The sequence below is a fragment of the Balaenoptera physalus genome (genome assembly GCF_965194825.1).
Source record: "Balaenoptera physalus genome assembly, chromosome: 20".
NCBI lineage: Eukaryota > Metazoa > Chordata > Mammalia > Artiodactyla > Balaenopteridae > Balaenoptera > Balaenoptera physalus.
Window position 1 is genome coordinate 62969671 of NC_138901.1, and position 25198 is coordinate 62994868.

At 45.3% G+C, this 25198-nt stretch overlaps 1 protein-coding gene across 22 annotated transcripts in view; it reads left to right on the forward strand.

Annotated features, from left to right (window-relative positions):
- The window catches only part of NCOR1 (nuclear receptor corepressor 1), a gene marked incomplete at its 3' end in the record, with an annotated part of 145572 nt that overhangs the window by 111252 nt on the left and 9122 nt on the right, over nucleotides 1–25198 (forward strand). For 15 of the 22 annotated variants that reach the window (XM_082441021.1, XM_082441025.1, XM_082441027.1 and 12 more), the window contains 18 exons: nucleotides 1912–2032; nucleotides 2125–2226; nucleotides 2584–2684; nucleotides 5171–5339; nucleotides 6326–6466; nucleotides 7766–7849; nucleotides 8343–8599; nucleotides 8876–9236; nucleotides 10916–11143; nucleotides 13221–13430; nucleotides 13863–14012; nucleotides 14355–14462; nucleotides 16689–16854; nucleotides 17119–17609; nucleotides 20043–20171; nucleotides 20533–20693; nucleotides 20864–21087; nucleotides 23601–23747. In XM_082441021.1, coding sequence (XP_082297147.1) covers nucleotides 1912–2032; nucleotides 2125–2226; nucleotides 2584–2684; nucleotides 5171–5339; nucleotides 6326–6466; nucleotides 7766–7849; nucleotides 8343–8599; nucleotides 8876–9236; nucleotides 10916–11143; nucleotides 13221–13430; nucleotides 13863–14012; nucleotides 14355–14462; nucleotides 16689–16854; nucleotides 17119–17609; nucleotides 20043–20171; nucleotides 20533–20693; nucleotides 20864–21087; nucleotides 23601–23747 — 3350 coding nt within the window. The remainder of the gene's footprint in view (nucleotides 1–1911; nucleotides 2033–2124; nucleotides 2227–2583; nucleotides 2685–5170; nucleotides 5340–6325; nucleotides 6467–7765; nucleotides 7850–8342; nucleotides 8600–8875; nucleotides 9237–10915; nucleotides 11144–13220; nucleotides 13431–13862; nucleotides 14013–14354; nucleotides 14463–16688; nucleotides 16855–17118; nucleotides 17610–20042; nucleotides 20172–20532; nucleotides 20694–20863; nucleotides 21088–23600; nucleotides 23748–25198) is intronic. The other 7 variants (XM_082441007.1, XM_082441022.1, XM_082441015.1 and 4 more) reach the window with 4 other exon arrangements.

A 25198-nucleotide genomic window follows, 5' to 3' on the forward strand; every position in this document is an offset into this window, starting at 1 on the left:
ACGGTTTTATTTCTTCCTTTCCAATCTTTATGCCTTTCCTTTTCCTCGTTTTATTAAACTGGTTAGGGTAGAACTTTTAGAACAATGTTTAATAGAAGTGGTGAAGAGATTATACTTTGCTTGTTGCCCATCTTAGGAGGGAGGCATTCAATATTTCACTCGTAGGTATGTTAACTATAGACTTTTCATAGGTGCCCTTCATCAGATTGATGATGTTTCTGTATATTCTTAGTTTGCTGAGAGTTTTTCTTTTTCTCCAATTCTTATACTTTTCAACTTCAGAATTTCTATGTGGTTCTGTTTTATGATTTCTTTCTCTTTGTTGATATTCTCTATATGATGAGACATCATTTTCATACTTTCCTTTAATTCTTTATGCATGGTTCCCTATAGTTCATTGAACTTATTTATATTAGCTGACTTAAAGTCTTTTCCTAACAAGTCTAAAGCCCAGGGACAGTTTTTATTCACTGCTTTTTTTTTTTACCCTCCTGTGTATGGATCATACGTTCTTGTTTCTTTGCATGTCTTGTAATTTTTTGGTTGAAACACATAACATAATGTGGAACTCTGGAAATCAGATTCTCCTTTCTCCCTAGGATTTGTTGTTGCAGCTGCTGCTGTATACTTTTGTTGTTGTTTATTTGAACTAATTCAGTAAAGTCTGTATTCTTGTGTCATGTGTGGCCACTGAAGTCTCTATTTGCTTAATTAGCGGTCAGCTAGTGATTGGACAGAGAGTTCAGTGCCCAGAAAGAGTAAGTTTCCCAGTCTTTACTGAGGGGCTCTGTGTGTGTATGTTGGGCTACGCCTTCAACGTTCAGCCAGGCAGCGGACAATTCTGCCTTAGTCTTCACTTCCTGCTTTCTCAGAGCCTTGAGGTCAGCCAGCGGTGAGAACGCATGGCCTTCTTATGTCTTCCCTGGCAGGTACACAGCCTTGCACGTGCACTTGGCCTTCTAGGTTCCTAGGAAGATGTTGGAGCTTTTCAAATCCCTTATGAATATCTCTTTCCTTAGCTTTTCCTCTTAAGGTTTTTGGTTAGCCTGTTTTTTCGCCCTAGCTGTTCTCTCCTGCCTCAGCCAGTGGAGAGGTTAATCCATTGACTCTGATTGTTTTTGACAAGGCTGAACTTTCTTCCCCACCACAGTCAGGCCAGAAAAGACAGCTTTGCAAGTGGGTCTCTCAGAGAACCGTCAGACCAGTCTGATAATGACAGTTACCTGGGACTGATAACCCCATTCTTTCCCTTGTGCTGTCTGCTGGACTGGTGGTTTTCACCATGATTGAGGGCTGTGGGTTCTCAAGGCTGAGACACAGCTGACGGGGTTGGGGGGTGGGGGGCGTGGGAGGGGCAGCAGAGCAAGTCCAAGTGTCACAGAGCTCATGGTTCTTACCTGGGTTCTGCCAGTTTTCTTGAATAAATGCTCCCAGATTTCTACAAGCCTTTGGTTAAAGGGTTGGAAAAGAGTTCTTAAAAGGCTGATTCTTAAAATTTTTGCTAGTTTTCTGGTTGCCTTTATGGAGGAGGGTTTTTTGGAAGTCCTTACTCCACCATTTTCATTGGTGCTTCTCTCCCATAGCATTTTTACGAGGGATAATGTTGTTAATAATAGTAGCTTACATTTTGCGTGTATGGTTAAGTGCTTTTATTTATGTAATTTGTTAGTAATGCATGTTGTCTTCATAAAATTTATGGTAATTTTGGAAGACATATCTTGCTCCCTTTAAAAACTTTTAAAATTAAACCAATCCTGTGTCAGGGATTTTCTTGCTTTACAAATACCTATTCTTAATTTTGGTGGGGGGGGGGGTGAGTGGTAAGTTTTATAAACAGAAACGTGTACCTTAAATATATAGTTGACCTTGTGAAAAGACAGTGTTATTCTAGTCCTTTAACATTATTTTTAGGGAACACCCGGCACTTACTTGCCTTCTCCTAATCAGGCCTCCTATGCTCCCGAGGCAGCGAAGCCCTCGGCGGGCTCCATCTCCCTGGGACTGCCACGGCAGCAGGAGGCCGCCAAGCCAGGTCAGTGAGGAGGACGTGGCCGTCTCTGCCTTTGTAGCGTCACAGTCAGGGATTCAGCACTTGAGCTCACTTTCTCTTGCTTTGGTCCGTAGCTACTGTGCCCTACATCAAGCAAGAAGAGTTTTCTCCCCGAAGCCAGAACTCACAACCTGAGGGTTTATTGGTCAGAGCCCAGCATGAAGGAGTGGTCAGAGGTAAAATATGCTGTTTGGCAGAAATACTAAACTCTGGTCCCCAATAAATATGTTAAAGGAAGTCATTAATGTGTTTTAATGATGATGGGCTCTTAAATTAGAGCCTTTAAATTCTAAATGTAAGTTTTCTTTCTGTATAAAAATGATTTAAAAACTGAAATTTCATATTTCTACAGTCCTTTTTCATAATTGGAAAATTATTTTAAAAGTACATTTCAATAAAACAAAAACTATTCTTTTTGTGCTGCTGTTTCCGCTCTTCGAAGTAGGGGCTGATTTTGTTTGCTTGGTTTTTTTTTTTTTTTTTTTTTTGCAGGTGCAGGGGTGTGATTCGCTAATGATTTTGTTTTTATTCAGGTACCACAGGAGCCATTCAAGAAGGAAGTATAACTCGGGGAACTCCCTCCAGCAAACTTTCTGTGGAGAGCATCCCATCCCTCCGGGGCTCTATCACCCAGGTTAGTTGTGCTCATTGATGAGAAAACCAGAAGTGATGTCTCGAGCGTGTTGGCTGTTCTAGCAGTAGTTTTGTGACTATGTTGTTCGTTGTTCTGGGTTATGGAACAGGGTCTCAGTGATGATAAACCTCAGATCTATAAACCGTCTGCAGAGAGACAGTAATGTGATCATTTAGACCACAAGCCATATCATCTGTACTGTGGTTCATTTGAAAAGGTCGATTATTTGCAACTTGGCAGAAGAAACAAGTTCTAATTGATGTAACTCTCACTGTCTTCCTGGCAAAGCTTTTACCGTGTGTTCAGCCTAAGTAGAAATTGAGAGGAAAATCATTATGAATTGTTTGCTTGCTTTGCCCCTTCCGAAAAGGAAGGTCTGTAGTCTCAGGAAATATGGATGGTGTTGACAAAAGCACCAGAAGTCAAGTATCTTCTTCTAATTTTAGGCTAAGGTGCCAATTTTGATTAATAAAAGGTCTTTCTTTTCCTCAGTTAGATGTTAATTTTAGTTTGAAATGTAAAACAGTCCTTAGCCTCTTTATTAATGTAGATCTGGAAAAGGAAAATTCTATTTTGGGAATTCACTGTAAACAGAATCCTGTGTTTTTGTGCGTGTGCCTGTCACAAGCTTTCTGTTCTGTTCCTCTTCCTTGACTGGTGTTTCTGTTCCCTAGGACGGTGGTTGTTAAAGTTTGTTCCGCAGAGCAGCAGCAGCAGTGTCACCTGGGAAGTTGTTAGACGTATAAATGCTCAATCCCTGCCCTAGATTTCCTGAAGTCTCACCCATGGGGGCCGGGACCCAGCAGTCTGTGTTCTCCAGCCCTCCAGGGGTTCTGCAGAGTGCCCATTCGAGAGCCAACGCTAGGACCCTGCTGACCGAGTGTAGTGTGCCCCAGGGCAGCAGCAGCACCTGGGGACTCGTTAGAATAACGCAGAGGTGTCAGTCCCTGCTCCACACCTATGGAATCAGAATCTCCATTTTTTTTTTAAAAAACATTTATTTATTTATTTATTTATGGCTGCGTTGGGTCTTCGTTGCTGCGCACGGGCTTTCTCTGGTTGCGGTGCGTGGGCTGCTCTTCGTTGCGGTGCGCAGGCTTCTCACTGCGGTGGCTTCTCTTGTTGCAGAACACGGGCTCTAGGTGCGCAGGCTTCAGTCATTGTGGCACGTGGGCTTCAGTAGTTGTGGCTCGCGGGCTTAGTTGCTCTGCGGCATGTGGGATCTTCCCGGACCAGCGCTTGAACCCACGTCCCCTGCCTTGGCAGGCGGATTCTTAACCACTGTGCCGCCAGGGAAGTCCCAGAATCTCCATTTTAACAAGAGTCCAGTGATTTCTTTCTGAAACATGGTTATAGAGCATGTGGTGTGTAGTGATCTGGAAAGTTACACACTAACTCCTCAGATCTCTCCTTTCACATTTGACCAAAGTTATCCAGTCCCCTGATGTTAGTTTTCAGAATAAGCAAACACTTTAATATAAATAGAAGAAAAATAAATGGCCTATGCATCTTATTTTTCCTTCTTCATTTTCGCTCCAGTATCCAAACTGGATACAGAATGAACTGGATCAGGTGAGGCTGGGCTTTGCCTGTCGATTTTCAAATCTGTCCTCGTGACATGAGCGCTTCCAAAGAGCGTGTGAGGGTTTCTGGGTGTTCACCACCGAGCTCACCTCTCGGCTGCACGAGCAGCCGCGTGGACCCCGTCACTGTCCTGCAGGGACACATGGGTTCAGAGTGGCCTCAGTGGAGTTATGGGAACACTGAGTTTCGGAGTGTGTGTGGGCTGGGGCTGGCTCCCCTCTCCCATGCAACCCAGGCAGCTCACTTTGCAAAGTGTTCTACACATTAGGTTCCATGAATGCTTCCCCTGAAGGAAGGGTAACAAGAACCGTGGCCATAGGCGACCCAGAAGAGGACTAGTGATGGTGAAAACGCGGATGACATAACCTAAGCTGAGTCACATCACAGCACGGGGGCATCTGAGTTTTCTGTCCCCTCTTATTGATGGCCAGAGGTCTAACCCAGCAGACAGTTTAGTAACTGAAAGCTCTTTTTCCCTCTTATCACAATATGAGAGAAGGTCGTGGTACTTTAATTTAAAACTTAATTTGTTGACTTATTTTTCTTAGAGATTTTGTAAAAGGTTTATTACATTTGCGTGATTTTAGGCCTTAAGACACATTTTGTTTCTGAGAGTTAAGTACCTTCGTAGAGGTTTGACTTTGAGGTGGGGAAGAAAGCTCATCAACTCATATACCTGTTGGCATTTTAAGAAGTTTTGTATGGCAGGGTTCAAGGACCAAGGTACAGTGTTTCTTTACGTTTATAAAACGTGTGTCTGATTTCCCGTCATGTGCTGGCCTTTCTTATTTGAGGACATGGCTTGCTCTGACTCTCGGTGTGGCAGGTTACATTTTCTGAGCGTCTGTGTTTCCTGTAAACTCGAGTGACGCTTGTGGTGCCTGTGTTTGAATTGATGACAGGGGACCCCGGCTCTGTCCCAGGCTGGCATACCAACTGAGGCTTTGGTAAAGGGACCCATTTCTAGACTGTCCATTGAAGAGAGCAGTCCTGAGAAAGGCCGAGAGGAAGCTGCATCCAAAGGCCATGTTATTTATGAAGGCAAAAGTGGACACATCTTATCTTACGATAGTAAGTATTGCATCTCCACACTGAAGCCAGTGTTGTAATGTGTGACTAAGGACATGGGTCTGGTTCCCTACACGCTTGCTTTGGAAAAGTTAGTTTTCCTTCCCTGAGCCCAAGTTTCCTCTCTGTAATGTAAAAAAGGGTTAATACTAGTACTTCTCGTGAAACTTTTGTGAAAAATGAACTGAAACAGTCAATGAAAAGTGATTAACAGTGCAGAGCCCGTAGTAAGTGTGCCCTGAGTGGTAGCTAACATCGCCAGCTGTGGTCATTTGATTTAGCCTAGGAAAAGAATCTTTGTTTAACTTTAATAGAATCACTTTTATTTTAAAGGGGTACCTATTTTATGTGTTAAGAATTAAGGAGTAGATAATAGTCTGATAATCTTAGAAAGAGTATTGAATTTAAATGCTGCTTAAATATAACATTTTAATGTCTGTCTGTATGTAAGCATTTATCTTTAGGTGTATCCTTAAGTTTCAGTTTTAAATTGCATGCTGTTCTGAGTAGTGAGATGAAATCTCACGCTATCCCACCCAGGGTATGAATCTCCCCTTTGCCCACTGTGTCCACACTGGCTCGGTCAACAGTGACTTCCGTGAACCGCAGTGCTGTGTTCAGTGACCCTTATCTGAGCTTTCAGATGTCAGGATTCCCTTCCAGCATTCTCATAGCCCACTGTCCATAGTACCGGTTACTGTGTAACCACCTGGTAATTTATCTGTATCCGCCACTACTGCTAAGTTTCACGAGGGAAGGGACTTAATTTGTTAACCGTATCTGCAAGCCTAGTTTATGCCTGACACTCAATAAATATATTTGAGTGAATGAAAACATTTTTATAAATGGCATCTGCACAGATGTATATAGTAGAATAAGACCAGTTTTTATATTTTTTTTGTGTGAGATTATGAAATTTAAGATAACTTATTTACCATGCAACAGGCCTTGGGCTCTGTCCGAGCAATTCTTGTGTCTATGTCCTGCAGATATTAAGAATGCCCGAGAAGGGACGAGGAGTCCGAGAACAGCTCATGAAATCAGTCTCAAAAGAAGCTATGAATCAGTGGAAGGAGCTCTAAAGCAAGGGTTGTCCATGAGGGAGTCTCCTGTGTCAGCACCGCTGGAGGGTGAGGTGTTGTTTCCAGAACGCTGTTCAGATACATTGAATTTCGTATAGTGTAAATTTCCATTGTTGAGTTAGGTTGTATTCAGTCTCTGTCGTTTCAACCTGAAATTTGTATTTATATCAATATATAAATGAAACTCATATAAATATATTAATATATTACTAATGCACGTAATATGAAATATACAGTTAATATATTAACATGAAATTTATATTAATAAATGTTTAAACTTATGTTCGTATCTACATATAAATCAAGTGGTATGTGACAGTGGAGGGAAGTAAAAATTAAACATAATTGGTCATACCATAGGTAACTGTTAGAATGCTCATATAATTTGTAGATTATTCCTGTTTGAGTTAAGTGAGTTTAAAAATGTGAAATTCATCATGAGAACTTTGTTTTTATTGTGAGGCAGATAGAGTGGTATAATGGACAGAGCAAAGACATGTATTTGAATCCTAACTTCACTCTTTCCTGGTGAATTTCTCTGTGTCTGTTTCTTGCTCTGTAAATTAAGGGATTGTACCTACCATTGTGTGAGGATTAGAGACAGGTGTGCAGTCTTGTGCTGAGCATGTGACGTGCATTCATCAAATGATAGCTGTGGTTTTGTTTTGTTAATGGCTCACTTTCCTTAAATCTTAACCTGCCTCAATTATTTTATTTTAATCTAGATAAAATACTAAAAACAGGGTAAGGACTCCTCAATCTTGAAGGCCTGTGAAATTTTCTAAGAGCTGGATTTTCTCTGTAGTAAAAAAAAAAAAAAAATCTCACTTTTCTTTTCTTTCCTTGATTCAGATTTGTTGGCAATATAACATGAAACTTCTTAGGAGGTTATTTACATCTCTTTCATTTTGATTTGCATGTTTCGTTTAATATATTTTACCTTTTTTTGAGGTATCCATCTTTCATGTTTTCCCCTTCTCACAGGTATATTTCAGAGCTAAACAATGATTTCCAATCCCTCTATATTTTCTCTCACCTTGATCAAAAAGCACTGGGTGTTTAGATTTAGCTTTGAAAGTGTTGTTCTTTACTTTTTGACCTATAATAGATGTCTTCTGTGGCCATTTTCTATTTGGGAAAATGTTTAAAAAGAAGCGGGTGATGTCATGTTGGGTACTTCCAACTTTTGTTATTTTTTCCATGATATTCTTCTGAATAGTTTGCAAATCTAAAATGGTACCCCTTTCTCCATGGAGCTTTTATCAACAGTACACCCCCTAAGAACAGTGCGCGTGAACTGACATCCGTGTTGTGTCTAACTCCAGAATTGCCTCCTTGTTTTGAAAGGGCTGATCTGCCGAGCATTACCCAGGGGGAGCCCTCACTCTGACCTCAAAGAAAGGACTGTGCTGTCTGGTTCCATAATGCAGGGTAAACATTTTGCTCATTTGCTTTTATTCATTACTGCCTCACTGGCAAAGTAGTTTGAAATTAATGTGCAGTGTGTGATATCTGAAAAAGATATCTGTTTTTCAAGATATCTTCCCTTTTGAAATATTAGATATTTAAATCCTTATTATAACTCTTCTTCTCTGAGTTACATAGTCTGTTGGAAGATGATAGTTGCCTAATCTTTGAATATAGAGACACCTTCATTATGTAAGAACAATTCTGTGATTGTGATGAGCGATGTATTAAATCTTGAACAACACCGCCCCCCCCAAAAAAAAGAATGGCCGATGAGTATTTATTTAAGGATCTTTTGTAAACCGAAAATTGATTAGAAACTGCAAGATGGCAAGGCATTCATTTTTTTATATTGCGGTAAATTCTGTGCAACAAAATTTACCATTTTAACAGTTTTTAAGTGTATAATTCAGTGGCATTAATTTAATAAGCATGTTTCTTGAATCCTTTTTTGAAGGCACACCAAGAGCGACAACTGAAAGTTTCGAAGATGGCCTTAAGTACCCCAAACAGATTAAAAGGGAGAGTCCGCCCATACGAGCGTTTGAAGGTGCCATTACCAAAGGAAAACCTTACGATGGCATCACCACCATCAAAGAGATGGGGCGCTCCATCCATGAGATCCCACGGCAAGATGTTTTAACTCAGGAAAGCCAGAAAACCCCAGAAGTGGTGCAGAGCACGAGGCCCATGGTCGAGGGCTCCATCTCCCAGGTAGCCATTCCGCTTCAGACTGCAGTGTGACTTAATGATTATCAGTGGTTCTTATAAGGATTATAAGCGTCAGGTCTCTTGGAAGGAAACATGAAGGTTTGTGTGTGCTTTACCCTTAGTTGTTCTGGTGTTGGGAGAGTGTGCAGCTCAAGCTCAGTGGGCCTGTGATGGAGACCCACACAGACAGCAGCCGTCGTTGCCGCGAGCCCGACGTGGCCTGCGGTGGAGAAGCGGCTGAGCTGTGGCTGCCTGTGACGCCTGTCTCTTTTCCTGTAGGGCACACCTGTCAAGTCTGACAGCAGCTCAGGCCAATCCGCCATCAAGCACAACGTCAAGTCCTTGGTCGCGGGGCCTAGCAGACTGCCCCGTGGGCTGCCTCCACTGGAAATTAGGCCAGAGAGCATAAAAGCGGTCGAACGGGGAAAATACGAGGACGTGAAAGCAGGCGAGCCTGTGCGTTCCCGGCACACGTCGGTGGTAAGCTCTGGCCCCTCGGTTCTCAGGTCAACGCTTCACGAAGCTCCCAAAGCACAGCTGAGCCCGGGGATTTACGAGGACGCCAGCGCACGGCGGACGCCGGGGAGTTACGCCAGCACCGCATCCAGAGGCTCGCCCATGATGAGCAGAGCTCCCGATGGTGTGTTCCTCTCGTGTCCTCGTCTGATCGCTTGTGTTGTGCTGTCCACCTGCGCCAGCAGCACACATCCCAGTGTTGGCTCCAGGTGGTCAAAAGCGCTGTCGGTTGTGCTTGACGCTAGGGCTCTGGAAAGCTGGCTGCCAGATTAAAATAGGCATAATTGTAGGTAAAATGCCTAATGTTTTAACTAAATGCAGAGTATGATGGAGTCCAGAAATGCTCGAGTCAGTAATGCTTAGAGTAGATTTTCAGCTAACCCGTGAGGTTTTCTGGAAGTCAGTCTGGACTGCTGGCTCCGGGGCGCCGTCTGGCGTGGTGGTTGGGCATTTAAGCTGTGGAGCCAGGCTGCTTCGGGTTGGATCAGGGTTCTCCTTGCTGTACTAACTTGGACCCGTTCCTCAGGTTTTCTGTGCCTTAGTTTCCTCATCTGTGAATTGGTGGTGTGATACTAAGGCTTATTACCTCATTGGATTGTTCTGAAGATAAAATGAGGTGATAGGTTTAAAGGGCTTTGAAAGAATAGTGCCTCTTGTGTAGGAAGGACTCAGTTACTGTGCACTATTGTTACAGTTGGTACTGCTGTTAGCGCCACGACCCCACACCTCCTTGGGGTTTATGCTGCTGGCAGGTAGATCAGTGAGCTGAGAGGCATGGTTTTTACCAGGTGGTCCCTGAAGCAATCCAAGGCCCTTAAAGATGCTTCCACTTAGCATTTTTGCTTGTACTGCAGTACTCATTTATCGCTGGGCTTCTGTGCAGGGTCCCGGGCTGGACTCTGCGAGGCTGTGGGCGGTGGGAGGGGCGGCACGGAGGGAGGAGGAGAGGAAAGTGCCTGTTCGGGGGCACGGAGTGAACCCAAACCTCGTTGGCTCTAGTTACGAAAGAGGAGAAGTTCCCTGCCGAGGGAAAGGCTCTGCAAGTTAGAGCAAGTTGGGGTGTGAGGGGATGTACTAAACCAGCTTGATTTCTTGGTTTTGACAGGCAGGTTTGTGTGATCATAGCAAAGTTGATATTATCAAAATCTGAAGGATTAGGTGGTGCTGACGGTTGCACAACATTGTGTGTGTATTACTGTCACTGAAGTGTACCCTTTGTAATGGCTAAAATTGTAAATTTTATGTTCCGTGTGTTTTACCACAATCATTAAAACGATAGAGGGTGATGGCTGGTAGCACTGATGGGACGATCAAGCCTCTCTGGATACCGTCATGTAGAGAGGAAGCAGCTGGGGCAGGGAGGAGACTGATGCTGGTAAGAAAGTCTTTGTGGACGTACAGAGCGAGGAAACACAGTGTAGCCTAGCAGGGGGCTGGTGACGCAGGCGGAGAGTAAGCTGAGGTTTGGTACATGCAGGATCAAGAGAAATTAGAATATCAGGTCGCGGAGACAACAAAACAGTGTATAGTGGGGTTTAAAGAGGAGTGTCGAACGTCATTTTCAGTCTTAACATTAGGTGGTAAACTGGGCTGTGATCCAAAAGGGGGGCAGTCTCCAAATCACAGAGGTGCCTGCCAGTTCGTCACATTTGCATATTCTGCGAGATTACTGTTATGTGTTTAGTGGGAAGAGAAGGTCAAAATACTATACGAATATGGTCTGTATTTGAGTGGTTGAGAAATAAATATTAACAAGTTTGCTTAAGAATTTGTGGTGTTGGCCCCCTTTTTTTTTTCTTGCAGTTACGATTTCTTCTAGCAAGCCTACCAATCATGAAAGGAAATCGACACTGACCCCTACCCAGAGGGAAAACATCACAGCGAAGTCTCCAGTGCCTGGGGTAGACCCTGCAGTGAGCCACAGCCCTTTTGAGCCGCATCACAGGGGCGGTGCCCCAGGGGAGGTTTACCGGAGCCACCTGCCCACACATCTGGACCCAGCCATGCCGTTTCACCGGGCTCTGGATCCTGGTAAGCACCGTGTGTAGTAATAACTGAAAGCAAAGAAGTAACATACCTGTGTGCCTTTCTAGACTTTCTGTTTATTAAAGTACAGTCCGCAGACAGTTGCATGTGTCATTAGTGTATATAGTTCAGTGAATTTTCACAGACTATACACCCCATGTAACCAGCTCTCAGATCAAGACACAAAATATTACCAGCACCCCTTAAAGAACTAAAAATACTAGGTATGTGGAAAGCTTTCTTGTCTGATGGCATTTGGTTAAGCTGACTAGAAAAGTGGGTTAATGTGAAGAACTGTTTTTAAATGACACATGCATACGTTATATGTTTCAATTTACAACAGAGACATGCATTCACCAGTGTTCTGATCTCAGGTCAGGGGCCACTGATTAAACCTCACCACTGTCTTTCTTGTATAAATGATACACCTCCAGGTTTGGTTTTTTAAGTGAAGTTAGAATTTAAAGACACTTCAAAGCAATCTAAATACAGAATCCTTCTAGATTTTTTCCCAGTCTTTTAAAATTATCTAGTCCATACCTAATTCAGCTTCTATGTTGAGTCTTTCCAAAGCAGTCAGCTTAGTTTCTGGAGAAACCACTTTTTTCGTTCTTCTCTCATAGATTTACAGATTTTTTCATTAAGTTACACAATTACAGTAGCAAGTACAGCTGGAAGGAACTTTTGAACAGACACCACTGACTGTGAGTAAACATGGCTTTGGTCAGTGTAGAAGCGTGTAGGTTTTCTAGAGAGCAGCCTGCACTGGGCACAGTGACGCTGGGGGCGCCGGGCAGTGGGCTCTGCACAGGGAACGGAGTCCCATCAGCAGGTTGGTGCAGAGTCTCCGCTGGGCTGTCGTGACGTCAGTACCACCACGTTGTCGCTTGAGGGCGTTCACTTTCAGAGGAGCCCACACCGGGTTCTTCAGGGCCTGTCTCCAGAACCGAGGCAGAAGTTCCCACTCACACAGTCAGCTGACACATTCAGCTGGGAGTTCTAGAGGAAGGGGACGCAGACACTCCCGAAAGCTTCTCGTTTGTGTTTCTAGGGAGAACATACATACATACACATATATATATGATAGTTCCTTCAAGCTCTCAGACAGAAGCAAATGTTTATACTTTCATTTAGTGTTTATCATAGTCCTTTATTTCATAGCAGTTTCATTTGCTTGCCATTTTTGAGCTTGAGCTGGATGATCAGTGTTTTGAGGATAGAGGCATTACCTTCTTTTATGTCTTCCAGTTTTACTGGGATAGAATTGACGTACAGCACTAAGTTCCTTGTGTGTATTCTGCTCATTACCACACCTCCAGCTTCCTAGCATCTGTGTCACGCTCTAACCTAGGGTTAGAACAACTACAGCCTCGGGCCAGAGCCTGCTGCTGCCTGCTGGTGCAAATAAAGTTTTATTAGAACACAGCCACACCTGTCTGTCTATGTTTTGTCTGGCTGCTCTCACACTGTAACGGCAGAGTTGAGTTGGTACGACGGAATGGTCCACAGAGCTTCAAATGCTGACCACCTGGCCCTTTGCTGGCTAATCTCTGCTTTAAACAGACACGCTAATTAAATGCTTGTAGACTAATCATTCTTAGCCCCAGAAAAGTAAAGTTACTATCTGTTACGAAGTGTTTTCATGCATATTTCCATTTAATTGTATTAGATGATCGGTACTATAAAAAATAATTTTATTTTCAAACACAGCTTTTGGAGACTTCAGGTGAAAAATCTAATAAAGTTCCAGGTCAAATATTGAAAATGAAACTACTGGAGAATTTTTTTTAGCTACTGTTCTAGTGGTAAAAAGGTTAATACTCTTGTTTTGTCTAGTCTGTCTTCCCCGTTTCCACTACGTCTGACATTAGAATATTTATATTCACGTTGCTGATATGTCAAGGTCTAAAAGGAATCCACCAAAATCCTGTATTCCCCTGACCCCCGGCCCCATGACAGCTAGAAGTTGATTGTGCACATAGCTCAACAGATGGTTTTTTTCCTTATTTTTTCTGTGGGTGATGTTTGGCAAATGAGTTCTACCCAGACTAAACTAAATGCCTGTCTCTCTTCTCTCCCTCAGCAGCTGCTGCTTACCTGTTCCAGAGACAGCTGTCACCAACTCCAGGTTACCCCAGTCAGTACCAGCTCTATGCGATGGAGAACACGCGGCAGACGATCCTCAACGACTACATCACCTCACAGCAGATGCAAGTGGGCCTGCGCCCGGACGTGGCCAGAGGGCTGTCGCCCCGGGAGCAGCAGCTGGGTCTTCCGTACCCAGCCACCAGGGGTGTGTGCCTTTGCAGACTCGAGCGTGCGCGCCCAGGCTTTCCTAGGCACTCTGATAGATGCCTGGTGGGTGGGTGATGGAAAGGAAGGAAAGCAGGCCGCTCCTTCTCTCCATAGCCATTAGCCCAGGAAGGCAAACAAAGTGATCCATCGAGGTGGGCTGTTTTGGCAGTACTGAGATACTGAAACCAGACCAGAGTGCCCGGGGTTTGAAGCCATGGTCTCACCAGTCTCCCTCCCTCTTTCCTCTGTCCACGTCTTTGGGTGCTGGTGTGGGCTGCAGGACTTCATATCCTTCTCTAGATGGAGATGGTCTTACTGTATGCAAATTATCATTGGGTTTTAGAGATAAACAAAATTAAAAAGCCAGGTATAGTTCTGTATCTTTAGAATAACGAATAAAACATAATTTTGTTGTATTTCTTTTGAACAGGAATCATTGACCTGACCAATATGCCCCCAGCAATTTTAGTGCCTCATCCAGGGGGAACAAGCACTCCCCCCATGGACAGAATCACTTACATTCCTGGAACACAGGTCACCTTCCCTCCCCGGCCGTACAACTCTGCCTCCATGTCTCCAGGTGGGTCTGCGCTCACCCCTTGCTGGTGTGAGCGACGTGCTCATGTGCTGGCAGCAGAGCCCTTGGAGGTGTTTGGGGTCCTTTTCCCGCATTTGGTCTGCAGTTTTCCATTTAATATTAGTTATCGTTCCTCTGCGCCGTCTGTCCCTAGATACTCGGGAGAGATCTTGGGAGCTTGTGTTATGCTCCGAAGTCACCTGAGACTCTTAATAAAACACACTTCCTACAGCTCAGCTTTGGAACTTTCTGAAAATCTTTCAGTCACTTGAGAATGTAAAACTTGTCTGACGCACCTGTACGTTGACGTTGTGTCCTCAAGTTGCAGGTTTGTGTGTTTTCCAGGACACTCGACACACCTCGCTGCTGCGGCAAACGCTGAAAGAGAGCGGGAGCGGGAGAAGGAGCGGGAGCGCCTCGCCGCAGCCTCCTCGGACCTCTACCTGCGGCCAGGTGGGCGGGGGGCCTCGGGCCTCGGGCCTCGTGCTCGTGCAGCAGGGGGCGCCGGCGCGATCTCGCGACCAAGAGTTAGTTATCAGGCAGAAGGCGGTGAAGGCACTTAAGTGGAGGTGCTGTGTGGGCTGGAGTGGTGCAGAGGAAGTGGAGTTTCCACGATGACGGTGCCGTGTGCATTTGGCCCCAGCAGTTGGGTCTGCAAAGACTGGACACAGGGCTCATTGAAGCCGAAAGTAGCCCAGGCGAAGGCTCACGGGAGACAAGTGAAGACGGGTGTGTTGTTGAGCTGGCGGTAAAGGAAGAATGGACAGCATGGTTAGAAGGTTGTGTGACGGTTTGAATTACGGTCCAGTGCAGGAGGCAGGTGACGTGATCAGAGGGGTATTTGCACGGGAGCAGCTTGAGATGGATTAGAACCCGGGAGGCGGGTGTGGGCTGGTGCCACAAGGACAGTGAGACCATGTGTGTCGTCCCTGTATCTCCTGAGATAGGTTGACACTGGGAATGGCCAGAAAGGAGGTGCTTGGATGAATATTGTTAAGGTCAATGAAAAGGACTTCACGATCACTGGATATGGGGGGTGAGGAAGAGGTGAGAAACAAGATTGGTCTGCACTTCAGATAGAGCAGGATTAGTGAAAGCAAAGTGATAGTGATTGTTTTGGCCGTAGCTAATCTGACGTGTCTTTGGAAGGTGTGTTCTTATCCATGGCGTAGTTGTCTTTTTATATTCTGTGAAATCAAACCATTGATCATGTCCATGTTGTCAGATACTCAGATCAGTACTTAGGAGAACAGACAGAGCACGGAGATGGTGACTGAGAGTGGAGAGTCTGGCTTGAACAAGATATCAGGGGGGCAGGTGTGCACGGAGGAGCAGGTCTGTCCCGAGATGTTTCTGGGAGGGCTGCTAGAGGTGGGTGGGGGCAGAGGGGGCCAGAGACCCGCCTGAGAGGTTGGTGCAGAAGCAGAGGGTGTCACATTCCCGTGGCCACAGCCGACAGACCCCCTGGATTGAGGAGGGGGCCGAGGCCAGCAGTCACCTCTGACTTCCTCTTACCATTCCTGGGGATTTACCTCAAACGAGTCAATGGTTGCAAAGCCTAAGTACGTTTAGATGTAACTTGTTGTCTGTATATAATTTAAAGAATCACTAAGTGTCTGACCATAGGAGATGCTTTAATGAATCATGAGGTAGCACCATAATATTGATTATATGTTGATTGTATAGAAACCACGGGAATTGATTTAATTAAAGAAAGCCAAGTAGAACTTATACATAATTTTTTTAGGAACTGTATCTTAAAAATGCTTGTGATCCCACTGATGAATAACATGCACATTTAAGTCAATAAAATACCATTTTTCTCCATCAGACATTTGAAAGGTTGATAAATATCCTGTGTTGAGGTGTGTGAAGAAACACTGATTCTTACACATTGTCAGTGGCAGTGTAGATAGGGATAGCTTCTTCGGAGATGTAAGAACGGAAATAGTAACCCCACTTCTAGGAATGTGCCCTGTAGGGCACTCAGTACCAGTGTGAGGTCAGAAGGGAGAAAATTGCTCAGAAGGCTGTGCTAGGCGCCTGCTCCGAAGTGAAGACAGGGGTGTTTGCTAGCGCTGCTGGCTCAAGTGGGAAAGTCAGGGTGAGGCCGAGAACCCCAGGAGGTGGGGGAGAGGGTGATGAGGGGGAACCTGAGACCCTGTGAGTGAAGGAGCTTTGCTGTGGAAGAGCCTCGGCCAAGCGGAGGGAGCCATAGAGCTGTGGGTGGGTGGGCAGTCTCAGGCCCTGCTGCAGCAGATGTGCATTATTTGCATTATGATACTTAGATAGTTGTTGCAAACTTGATTTTGGAAATGAGAAACATGCCAGAGTTTGAGGAAAAATCTGAGAAACGAACTTATCTGATTTGTATTAGTGCTTCATTATTGGTGTTACTTTTATTTCTCTTTGGATTCAGGATAGAAACTTGTCACCAAAATGGAAATGACAGTAAATGGTAGCTGATGATTTTGTTTCAAGTTACTAGTGTGGTTTTATTGCATGTTTATTGGAAAACCCTTATAGAATTTATTTCTAGAAAGGCCAGAAAGCAGGGTAGCAAGTTTCTTCCCTTGTTTTCCTTTCTCCTATTTAGGAATATGAGGAAGGCAACGATCCCCCAGTGCTGCCGTCCAGCCTCTTCCTTATGGCTTGTTTCTTTGTGCCTCTGCCCTGCAGGCTCGGAACAGCCCGGCCGGCCCAGCAGCCACGGCTACGTTCGCTCTCCGTCTCCTTCAGTCAGAGCTCAGGAGACCCTGCTGCAGCAGAGACCCAGCGTTTTCCAGGGAACCAACGGAACCAGTGTGATCACACCTTTGGACCCGAGCGCACAGCTACGGATCATGTAGGTCTCTGTGTACATTTGGACCAAAAATCCCCGTCTTCTGCACACACGCCTTTAAATCTGTGACTGCAATAGTTTAAGGAGAGTGATGTTTCCTCCTGCTGCATGCTGTGTTTGTTGCAGTCCGTCTGTCGTGCCCCCCACCCCCCGCCCCACCACACACACACACACACACACACACACCCCTCCCTCCCTTCCTCCCCCACCCCCTTCCCCCCGGGAGCGTCTCCCCTTCACAGACCTCTGGTTTGGTTTTATTTTCAGGCCGCTGCCTGCTGGGGGCCCTTCCATCAGCCAGGGCCTGCCGGCCTCCCGTTACAATACTGCTGCGGACGCCCTGGCTGCTCTCGTGGACGCCGCAGCGTCTGCTCCCCAGATGGACGTGTCCAAAACAAAAGAGAGTAAGCATGAAGCTGCCAGGTTAGAAGAAAATTTGAGGAGCAGGTCAGCAGCAGTTAGTGAACAGCAGCTAGAGCAGAAAAGCCTGGAGGCGGAGAAGAGACCCGGTCAGTGTCTGTACACTTCTTCAGCCCTGCCGAGTGGCAAGCCCCAGCCTCATTCTGCAGTAGTTTACTCTGAGGCTGGGAAAGAGAAAGGGCCTCCTCCAAAATCCAGATATGAGGAAGAGCTAAGGACCCGAGGGAAGACTACCATTACCGCAGCTAACTTCATAGACGTGATCATCACCCGGCAAATTGCCTCGGACAAGGATGCAAGGGAACGTGGCTCCCAGAGTTCAGACTCTTCCGGTAGCTGTATGTATCTCAACCCGACCTCGCACTGTGGTACCGAGTACGGAATTACTTGATTCTTTAGGGGAAGCAGAACCATACGGTGTAAAGAAATTCTAATCTTGGTAGTAAATGTAATGGAAAGGTTTTGTGGGTTACGGGTGCAAAGTGTCTCTTCTGCTGTTATGACTCTTTAAATATCAGAGTGTCTTAAGTATACCTGTCAAGGTGTTTTCCATGAGAAGCCATGCCCTTTGTGGAGATAAGGTTGGAAGGGAGATAGAGGCGGAGCTCTCTAACATCTTCAGGTTCTGGAAGGTGATGGATGTGTCATCAAGCGCGGCGCTACCGAGGCCTCATTCCTCAAGAAACGTTTCCTAGGATGTGGTTCAGTATTTAGGCCGATACCCCAAAGCGTCTAGTATTCTTTTTCTAGGATACAGGTTTTTTAAAAAGCGAGACCACCTTGTTGGTAATTATTATTATTGGTAATTGGCATTTCTTGCAAGTTGGATTTTGACCGAGTCTGGTTAGTCACTTTGATATCTACCCTGTTAGGTGTAAGAATTCACAAATCTACAGTAAAATGCTAGAAGAGTTACTTTAAATTTATTTTTAGCTATAGCCTAAATTCTATATAGAATTCCTGAAGGAACAGGCCAGTATTTAAACGAATATCCATTAATACTGAAGTAATTTAACCATACATAGTAACCTCTCATTTCCAGTAATGAACTGAGTAGAGTCGGAGACAGTGACCTGTGGTCCCTGTGCACCAGCATGCGATGCATCGTTCTGTTTAGTTTAGTTAGTTCCATGCCTAGTCGTAACCTATTTGGGTAAATACCCCATTGCTGAGGTTCTTGGAGACAAGTGGGGGGCAGCTTGGTAGCCTGCTGTGTAAATGAAAGGCATCCTTTAGCCTGGACTGTGAAGATCAGCCCAATAGGTATTATCCATGCAGAAAATTTGGAAGGTCCCTAGTTCTGTGACTAGGCCTTTTGGAGGGAAGTCACCCGCACACATCTGGTGACCCGACCTGGGGCCTATCGAATGCTCGCTCATCACCCGACAACACTTCTTTTCAGTTTGCGTCGCAGAACGTCTGAGAGCAGAGAGTCTGGCTGCTTTTGTGAGTGTTTATCTTTTCGCCACTGAGTCAGTTCCTTGCGTGAGCCCACAGGCTCTTCACAGGTACCAGCGCGCCCTCCAGTGTCTCCTCTCCAGAGCCCCCCCGCCCCCGCTTCAGGCGTCAAGAGCAGTGTGCGCCCAGAGTGGTGCCAGGCCTCCCGTGACTGTGCGTTGGGTGTGGGGAGCAGATTGGGAGGGAGCTGGCACATGAACAGTGATGAATACCCACTGCAAAGCAGTATCAATTACTTTGAATACAGTGACTTATTTTAGTTCTCCAAAGACAATTTCCACCCCAGTTACCAGGTTTCTGTCCTGAGTGTACTAGACCCAGGTTACTGCAGCTTCCGTGGCCTGGTGGGGGGCAGGAGAGGGCTGTTGAGATGAGGTTGGAGGAGTGGGTGGTGGTCTAGTAGCAGCGTTCATTCCCACCTTCTGCCTGCGTCCAGGACCCATCATCGCCTGGCCACGCTTGCTGGTCTGGCCAGGGTCCTACACCCTTTGGGCCTCTGACCGTTTCCTCAGGTGCTTCGGTGCACTCAAAGGTGCACACAGCACTCGCGAGTCAGACGGTTCCTGAGCAGGAGGTCACAGCCCCCCGGCGCCCCCGTTCTCGGCTCTCAGGCCACGGCAGGACTGAGAAAAGGACCTGGACCCCCACTGCGTAGACGCTCAGTTTCCTTGGGAACCGCATCGTAGAAGGGCCCTTCCCTGGCGTGTGCATCCTCCCTTTCTGCTAACCCAGCGGAGTGACTTTGCTTCCCTGCAGACATTCCCTACCATTTCTGTTCATCTTCACAGTGTAACGTGGTGCTAAAAAATGGGAGTAATTTTTGTCAGCAGTACTCAGTGATTTGAGAAAATCATTATGTGATGTTACTTAACCTACAGCTTTAAAGTCGTCCTGGTAAACAAGAGCTGACTGCCCCACAGAATGGAAACGACTGGCAACAGTGGACTGTTGACATCTGCTCTCTCGTGGGTTTAATCCCTTCTGATGAGTTTCCTGGTGATTTTCTTTTCCAGCCCCCAGGAGAACGTCAAGCTCTGTTTCTGTTCTGCCTCACCTAAAGGTGTTAGAGCCCACAGACTTTCAGGAAACTCCGTACCCTGCCAGGATTAGGAGTCTGAGGAAGCGCCTACTGACCTTTGACACCGTGCATTGACCTCGTTTTTTTGTTTGTTTTTTTTTCCCCATTGACCTGAGGTGCCATTGAACATTTCTCAGAGTAAAAACCGAAAATTTGCATATAGGTTTGAAGAGCTTGGACTTCCGAGACTTTTCATAGGATTAGTTTTAAAATAGATTCTTTTCTTTTCTTCAAGTATCTTCTCACCGGTATGAAACACCTGGCGATGCCATTGAGGTGATAAGCCCTGCCAGCTCCCCCGCGCCGCCCCCCGAGAGGCTGCAGGCCTACCAGCCGGAGGTCGTGAAGGCGAGCCAGGCAGAAAGTGGGTTTTTGCGTGTTTTCACGCTTCCTTCTCCTTGCCTGTCCAGAGCACGTTAAGAAATAGCTCGTTTTGTTTGAGAGTAATCTTGTATGAGTCTAGAACCATGTAAAACTTTTAAAACTGCTCTAATGGAAAACGGTTTTTAAGCCATTATTGATGACTTTTTTGTGTATATTTTAATGATAATAGTTGATATTAGTTTTGTTTGCTAGTCTTCTGATTTCTCTCGGTGAATAAATATTTTTTCTTCAAAATTAAGATATGAATTCCCTTCCATGTGTTTCTCTGCGTTATGTTTAATCTTTGCTCATGAGTGAAAGGCGGGCCTCCCTGGAGTAAGACATCTGTCTGTCCCCGTTAGACGAAGCCTGCAGGCAGTACGAAGGACCGCTGCACCACTATCGGCCGCAGCCGGAGTCGCCCTCCCCGCAGCCGCCGCCGCCGCCCCCGTCTTCACAGGCCGAGGGGGTGGGGCAGGTGCCCAGGACACACCGACTCATCACACTTGCTGATCACATCTGTGTAAGTTTCTCACTCTTCTTACTAGTTTTGTTTTGTTTTTTTTTTAAAGAAAGATCATGTAGGAGGCACATTTCACGTAGAATCACAATAAAGTTGTCTAGATTTTTTACGCTACGCTTTTTTGAAAGTACTCAATGGCTCTAACTAATTCCTTCTTCTCTCACGCACAGCAAATCATCACGCAAGATTTTGCTAGAAATCAAGTTCCCTCACAGCCTCCCCAGCAGCCTCCCACTTCTACATTCCAAAATTCACCGTCTGCTTTGGTGTCTACACCCGTGAGGACTAAAACATCAAACCGTTACAGCCCAGAATCCCAGTCTCAGTCTCTTCACCATCAAAGACCAGGTTCAAGGGTCTCTCCAGAAAATCTTGTGGACAAATCCAGGGGAAGGTATGGTCTTTATTTTAAGCCATATGTAAATTTCCCAACAGTAAAGCAGTTTGTATCTCCAAGTTAGGAGATTCATTTCTTATACCTAAAGTTATTTTACCTTCATTCCCTGGAAAGTGTAAATGAAGGTTTTTCCTCTGTATATTATTCTTGGAATGTCTACTGGGCAGTTTGGTCCTATATCTTTTTATTATGTATTCACAAGTTGATTGCTCTACTCTGTGGGTTTGCAGAGACAGTTAGGAAGAATGTGTGGTTTGGTGGTAATGTCGGGACACTTTGCCTGGTTCTTCAGAATCCTAAGAACGTTCAGATGTTTAGGAAGCTGACATTAAATAATGAAAGTGAGGCCAAGAGAGGCACCACGAGAGGAAACACGTTTATATGCAGGGCTACTTGGTAAAGAGCATGTCTTCTCCCCCAGTGCTCTGCATTTGGAAGTTTAAAATGGACGCAGGGCTGTTCGTTCAAGGTAGTAGACTAAGTGTTGGGGCATGTGAGCTGATGTAGAGCAGCATGAACTTTCATGAAGTTCATAGAAATGCTGAGGACAGGACTGGGGTGTCAGCAGGTCAAAGATTCTGCAAAGATCTGGAAGACACACAGCGGGGTAGATGACCCAGAGCAGCGGAAGCCACGATTCAGTTTGCAGCAGAGGTGGTTCTCCAGTCTGCCTTCCGACACCCCCCAAGTTAGCAGAGAACATAGGGGGGAAGAATAACGTATTTAAGAAGTTGAATGTGCTCATTTGGGAAAAAACAACAACTTTATTGTGGGACTTTTTGAACACACAGAAGTAGAGAGGACAGTGTAAGATGCCACCGTGCATCCATCGCCCACCTTTAAGATCGTCAGCACAGGACCAGTTTGTTTCATTTTATCCCCACTTGCCCTACCCTCAGACCGGGTTGTTTTGAAACAAATCTCAAATGACATAGTCATTTCAAGAAGCTGGTTGATCTTAAAGATAAGATGAAAACCCATTCTCTTTTAACAAAAAACAAAAAAAACAAGAGAACTTGTTATCAAAGAAGAACAGAAAGGTATAGCAGAGTCATTCATGGTACATTCTTTTTTTATTTTTTATTTTTATTTATTTATTTATTTATTTTTGGCTGTGTTGGGTCTTCGTTTCTGTGCGAGGGCTTTCTCTAGTTGCGGCAAGCGGGGGCCACTCTTCATCGTGGTGCGCGGGCCTTTCACTGTCGCAGCCTCTCTCGTTGCGGAGCACAGGCTCCAGACGCGCAGGCTCAGTAGTTGTGGCTCACGCGCTTAGTTGCTCTGCGGCATGTGGGATCTTCCCAGACCAGGGCTCGAACCCGTGTCCCCTGCATTGGCAGGCAGATTCTCAACCGCTGCGCCACCAGGGAAGCCCCATGGTACATTCTTGATACGAAGTACTACGTAGATTTTGAGCAGTTGATGGCATTTTTGATAAGAATCCTTTTGACTTGTAATTTCTGCATCACTACACCTGTACATTTGAATGAGGAACGTTACATTTCTTTCATTGGTTTTAGTCGGATTACCTGGTTTTACAGTTTAAAATGTTTACAAAATCCATAGTGTTGTAAAACACCATTAACTGATCTTTCAATCTATGAGCAAAACACAGAGGAGTTTTTCTAGAGTTTTAGAACAGAATGTAAATGCTGTAAATCACATAAAAATGGCTGAGTATGCTACGTGTACAGTTAAAGTAGACAAACTACAGATTAAAATAAAATGGGCAACGACATAGAGAAGGTAGTCAAGCTCTTCATCTTTCATGGAAGGAAACTGATAGATACTGTTTCAAGTTCTGATACATCAAGAAAGGTATAAGATTGACTATTTAGATGATTTAGAGGTGACCACCAAAGAACTAAAAGAAAAATGGTCAAAATGGCCACCTCTAAGAATTGGATGGGGTGAGATCGGGGAAAGAAATGACAAATAATACATATATATAATTATACTTATCTATAATAGTAATAAAAGCAGATATTAAAGGTCACAGATGGCTTTTAATATGTACAGTCACTAAGCCAAAAACTTTTTTGGGCCCAAAGAGTGTTTATCTCACACCATCCTTACAACATGGTGTCCAGAGGAAGAACATTAAATTGCAGGTGTCAGTGTGGCACTCAAATCCTTTGTCTTTTAACTTAATGGGGAAGTAACCTGGTAGGTCGTGGCTCGAAATCAGCAACAAGACCCTGGAGGGCTCAGCGGAGTAGCTGGCCAGGGGCAGGAGGGGTCCGGTGCTGGGCAGTGACCTCCCCACAGAGCTCGGGCTGCAGCCCGTCCCCGGCACCGTCTGTCATGCGACTCCGTGTGCCTGGACGAAGCAACAGTAACAGACTTTTTCAGAATAACTAGGTACAGAGTGAGTATATGAGGCCACTTTTTTCTGATACGTATTGCCAACTTCTGGTCCTTGAAATGACTGAAGTAATGAGGTAACCAGTTCCTGTTCAGGGTAAGCCACAGGTGAGCCCTGGGAAGACTGTCTAATGTTTTGTATGTTCCAGTATCAGGCCTGGAAAGTCCCCAGAGAGGAGTCACGTCTCTAGCGAGCCGTACGAGCCCATCTCCCCACCCCAGGTTCCGGTCGTGCACGAGAAGCAGGACAGCGTGCTGCTCCTGGCCCAGCGCGGAGCCGAGCCCGCGGAGCAGAGGTGCCTGTGCGCGCGCTGCATGCCTTTCGTTTTCCTGAAGTCAGCGCGTTTTCCCTCTTCCGGGTCATGTGTCAGGAGGATCGTTTTGTTTCTGTTTTCCTAGTGACCTAATGCCAGTGGATTTTAATGAAAAAATTGTAATATTTAAATAGGTCATAGAACATAACTGTTCATTATTCTTCTTGAAGTTAAGTCGTCCTAGATCTTATTTTTAAAAGCTTTCTGTCTGTGTGGTCGCTGAACCCCACTTGAGTGCTTGCCAGGCACCCGGCGACTGGGCTGTGAGTGGAAGGGGGGGTCACAGTGAGCCCCTGGGCTGGGCTGCTTGCCGTGTGTTCTCTTCGCAGTTTCTGACCCTAACCCAACCCTAGGAATTATTAGATTCTTATTCCCATTTGGTTTAGACGCCTTTGACTTGGCCCCTGCCTGGTCCACTTCCACCAGCGATCTGTCTAGAGCTCAGGTGGACTCAGCACTTACTCGGTCACGAGCGTGGCACTGAACTTCTCTGTGGCCAGGTGCACGCTCCTCAGCCCGCTTGCCGCTCCGCCCTCACGCTTCCCTCCCTGTGCCCTGACTTCCCTCATCTGAACTCGTGCTGTTTTCTTGGTGTGGAACACCCTCCCCTGATGCTCTGATTTGCTGGTGATCAAATAGAGAGGGTGTCCAGCTTTAGACCAAGGTCTGTCTCACTCCAAACCGTTGGTGCATTTCTTAACAATGTGTCATAGTTATTTACTTACTGTATATACTAATAGGCAACCAAATAGAGGTTCGTACCTTTCAAGGAAATGAGGACGAAATCCATTTTTGGAAAGGGAATGATGTTAAATTTAATTATACGTTTACATGTTTTCCCCTAAGCTTGTGAGTTTTCTGAGGACAGAGACCACGTCTTAGTCATTTTTCTTTGTCTTCCTTGGATACAGTAGGTGTTCTCATGTTTGAGCGATGGACCAGATTAAATTATCAGCACCTTTCCATATGTTCTCTGTTACTGTCTCTGGCACTAGTTAGATCCTGGGTAGTCCTGCACTGGTAGAGGAAACTTGTTTTTCTAAATGTGTTAGTATAGGAAGCTGCCGATGAAATATGAACGGAAGTCTTTATGTGAAACTCAGCTCATCTGGTTGCAGGCTTGAAAAGATTCTAGTAAATAGGTAATTTTTTTCTACATTGTAGCTATTCTCTTCAAGTCTAATTGTTGCTTAGGTGTGAGTGCTTGCTCACATTTTATAGGCAGGTGTGCTAGTAGTTACAACTTTATTGTACTTCAAAGTAATTCTGCTAGTAGAATAGTTCCCAGCTTACATAGTAACCCTAAATACACCAGTGCCTGTGCTGTTGGGCAGACAGAACCGTGACGAGCGTTCCCATTAATGTCCATTCGCTCTTTGTTAGGAATCTTGGTTCTAGATTATCTCTATTCCAGCCCTCATTTTCTGATGTCA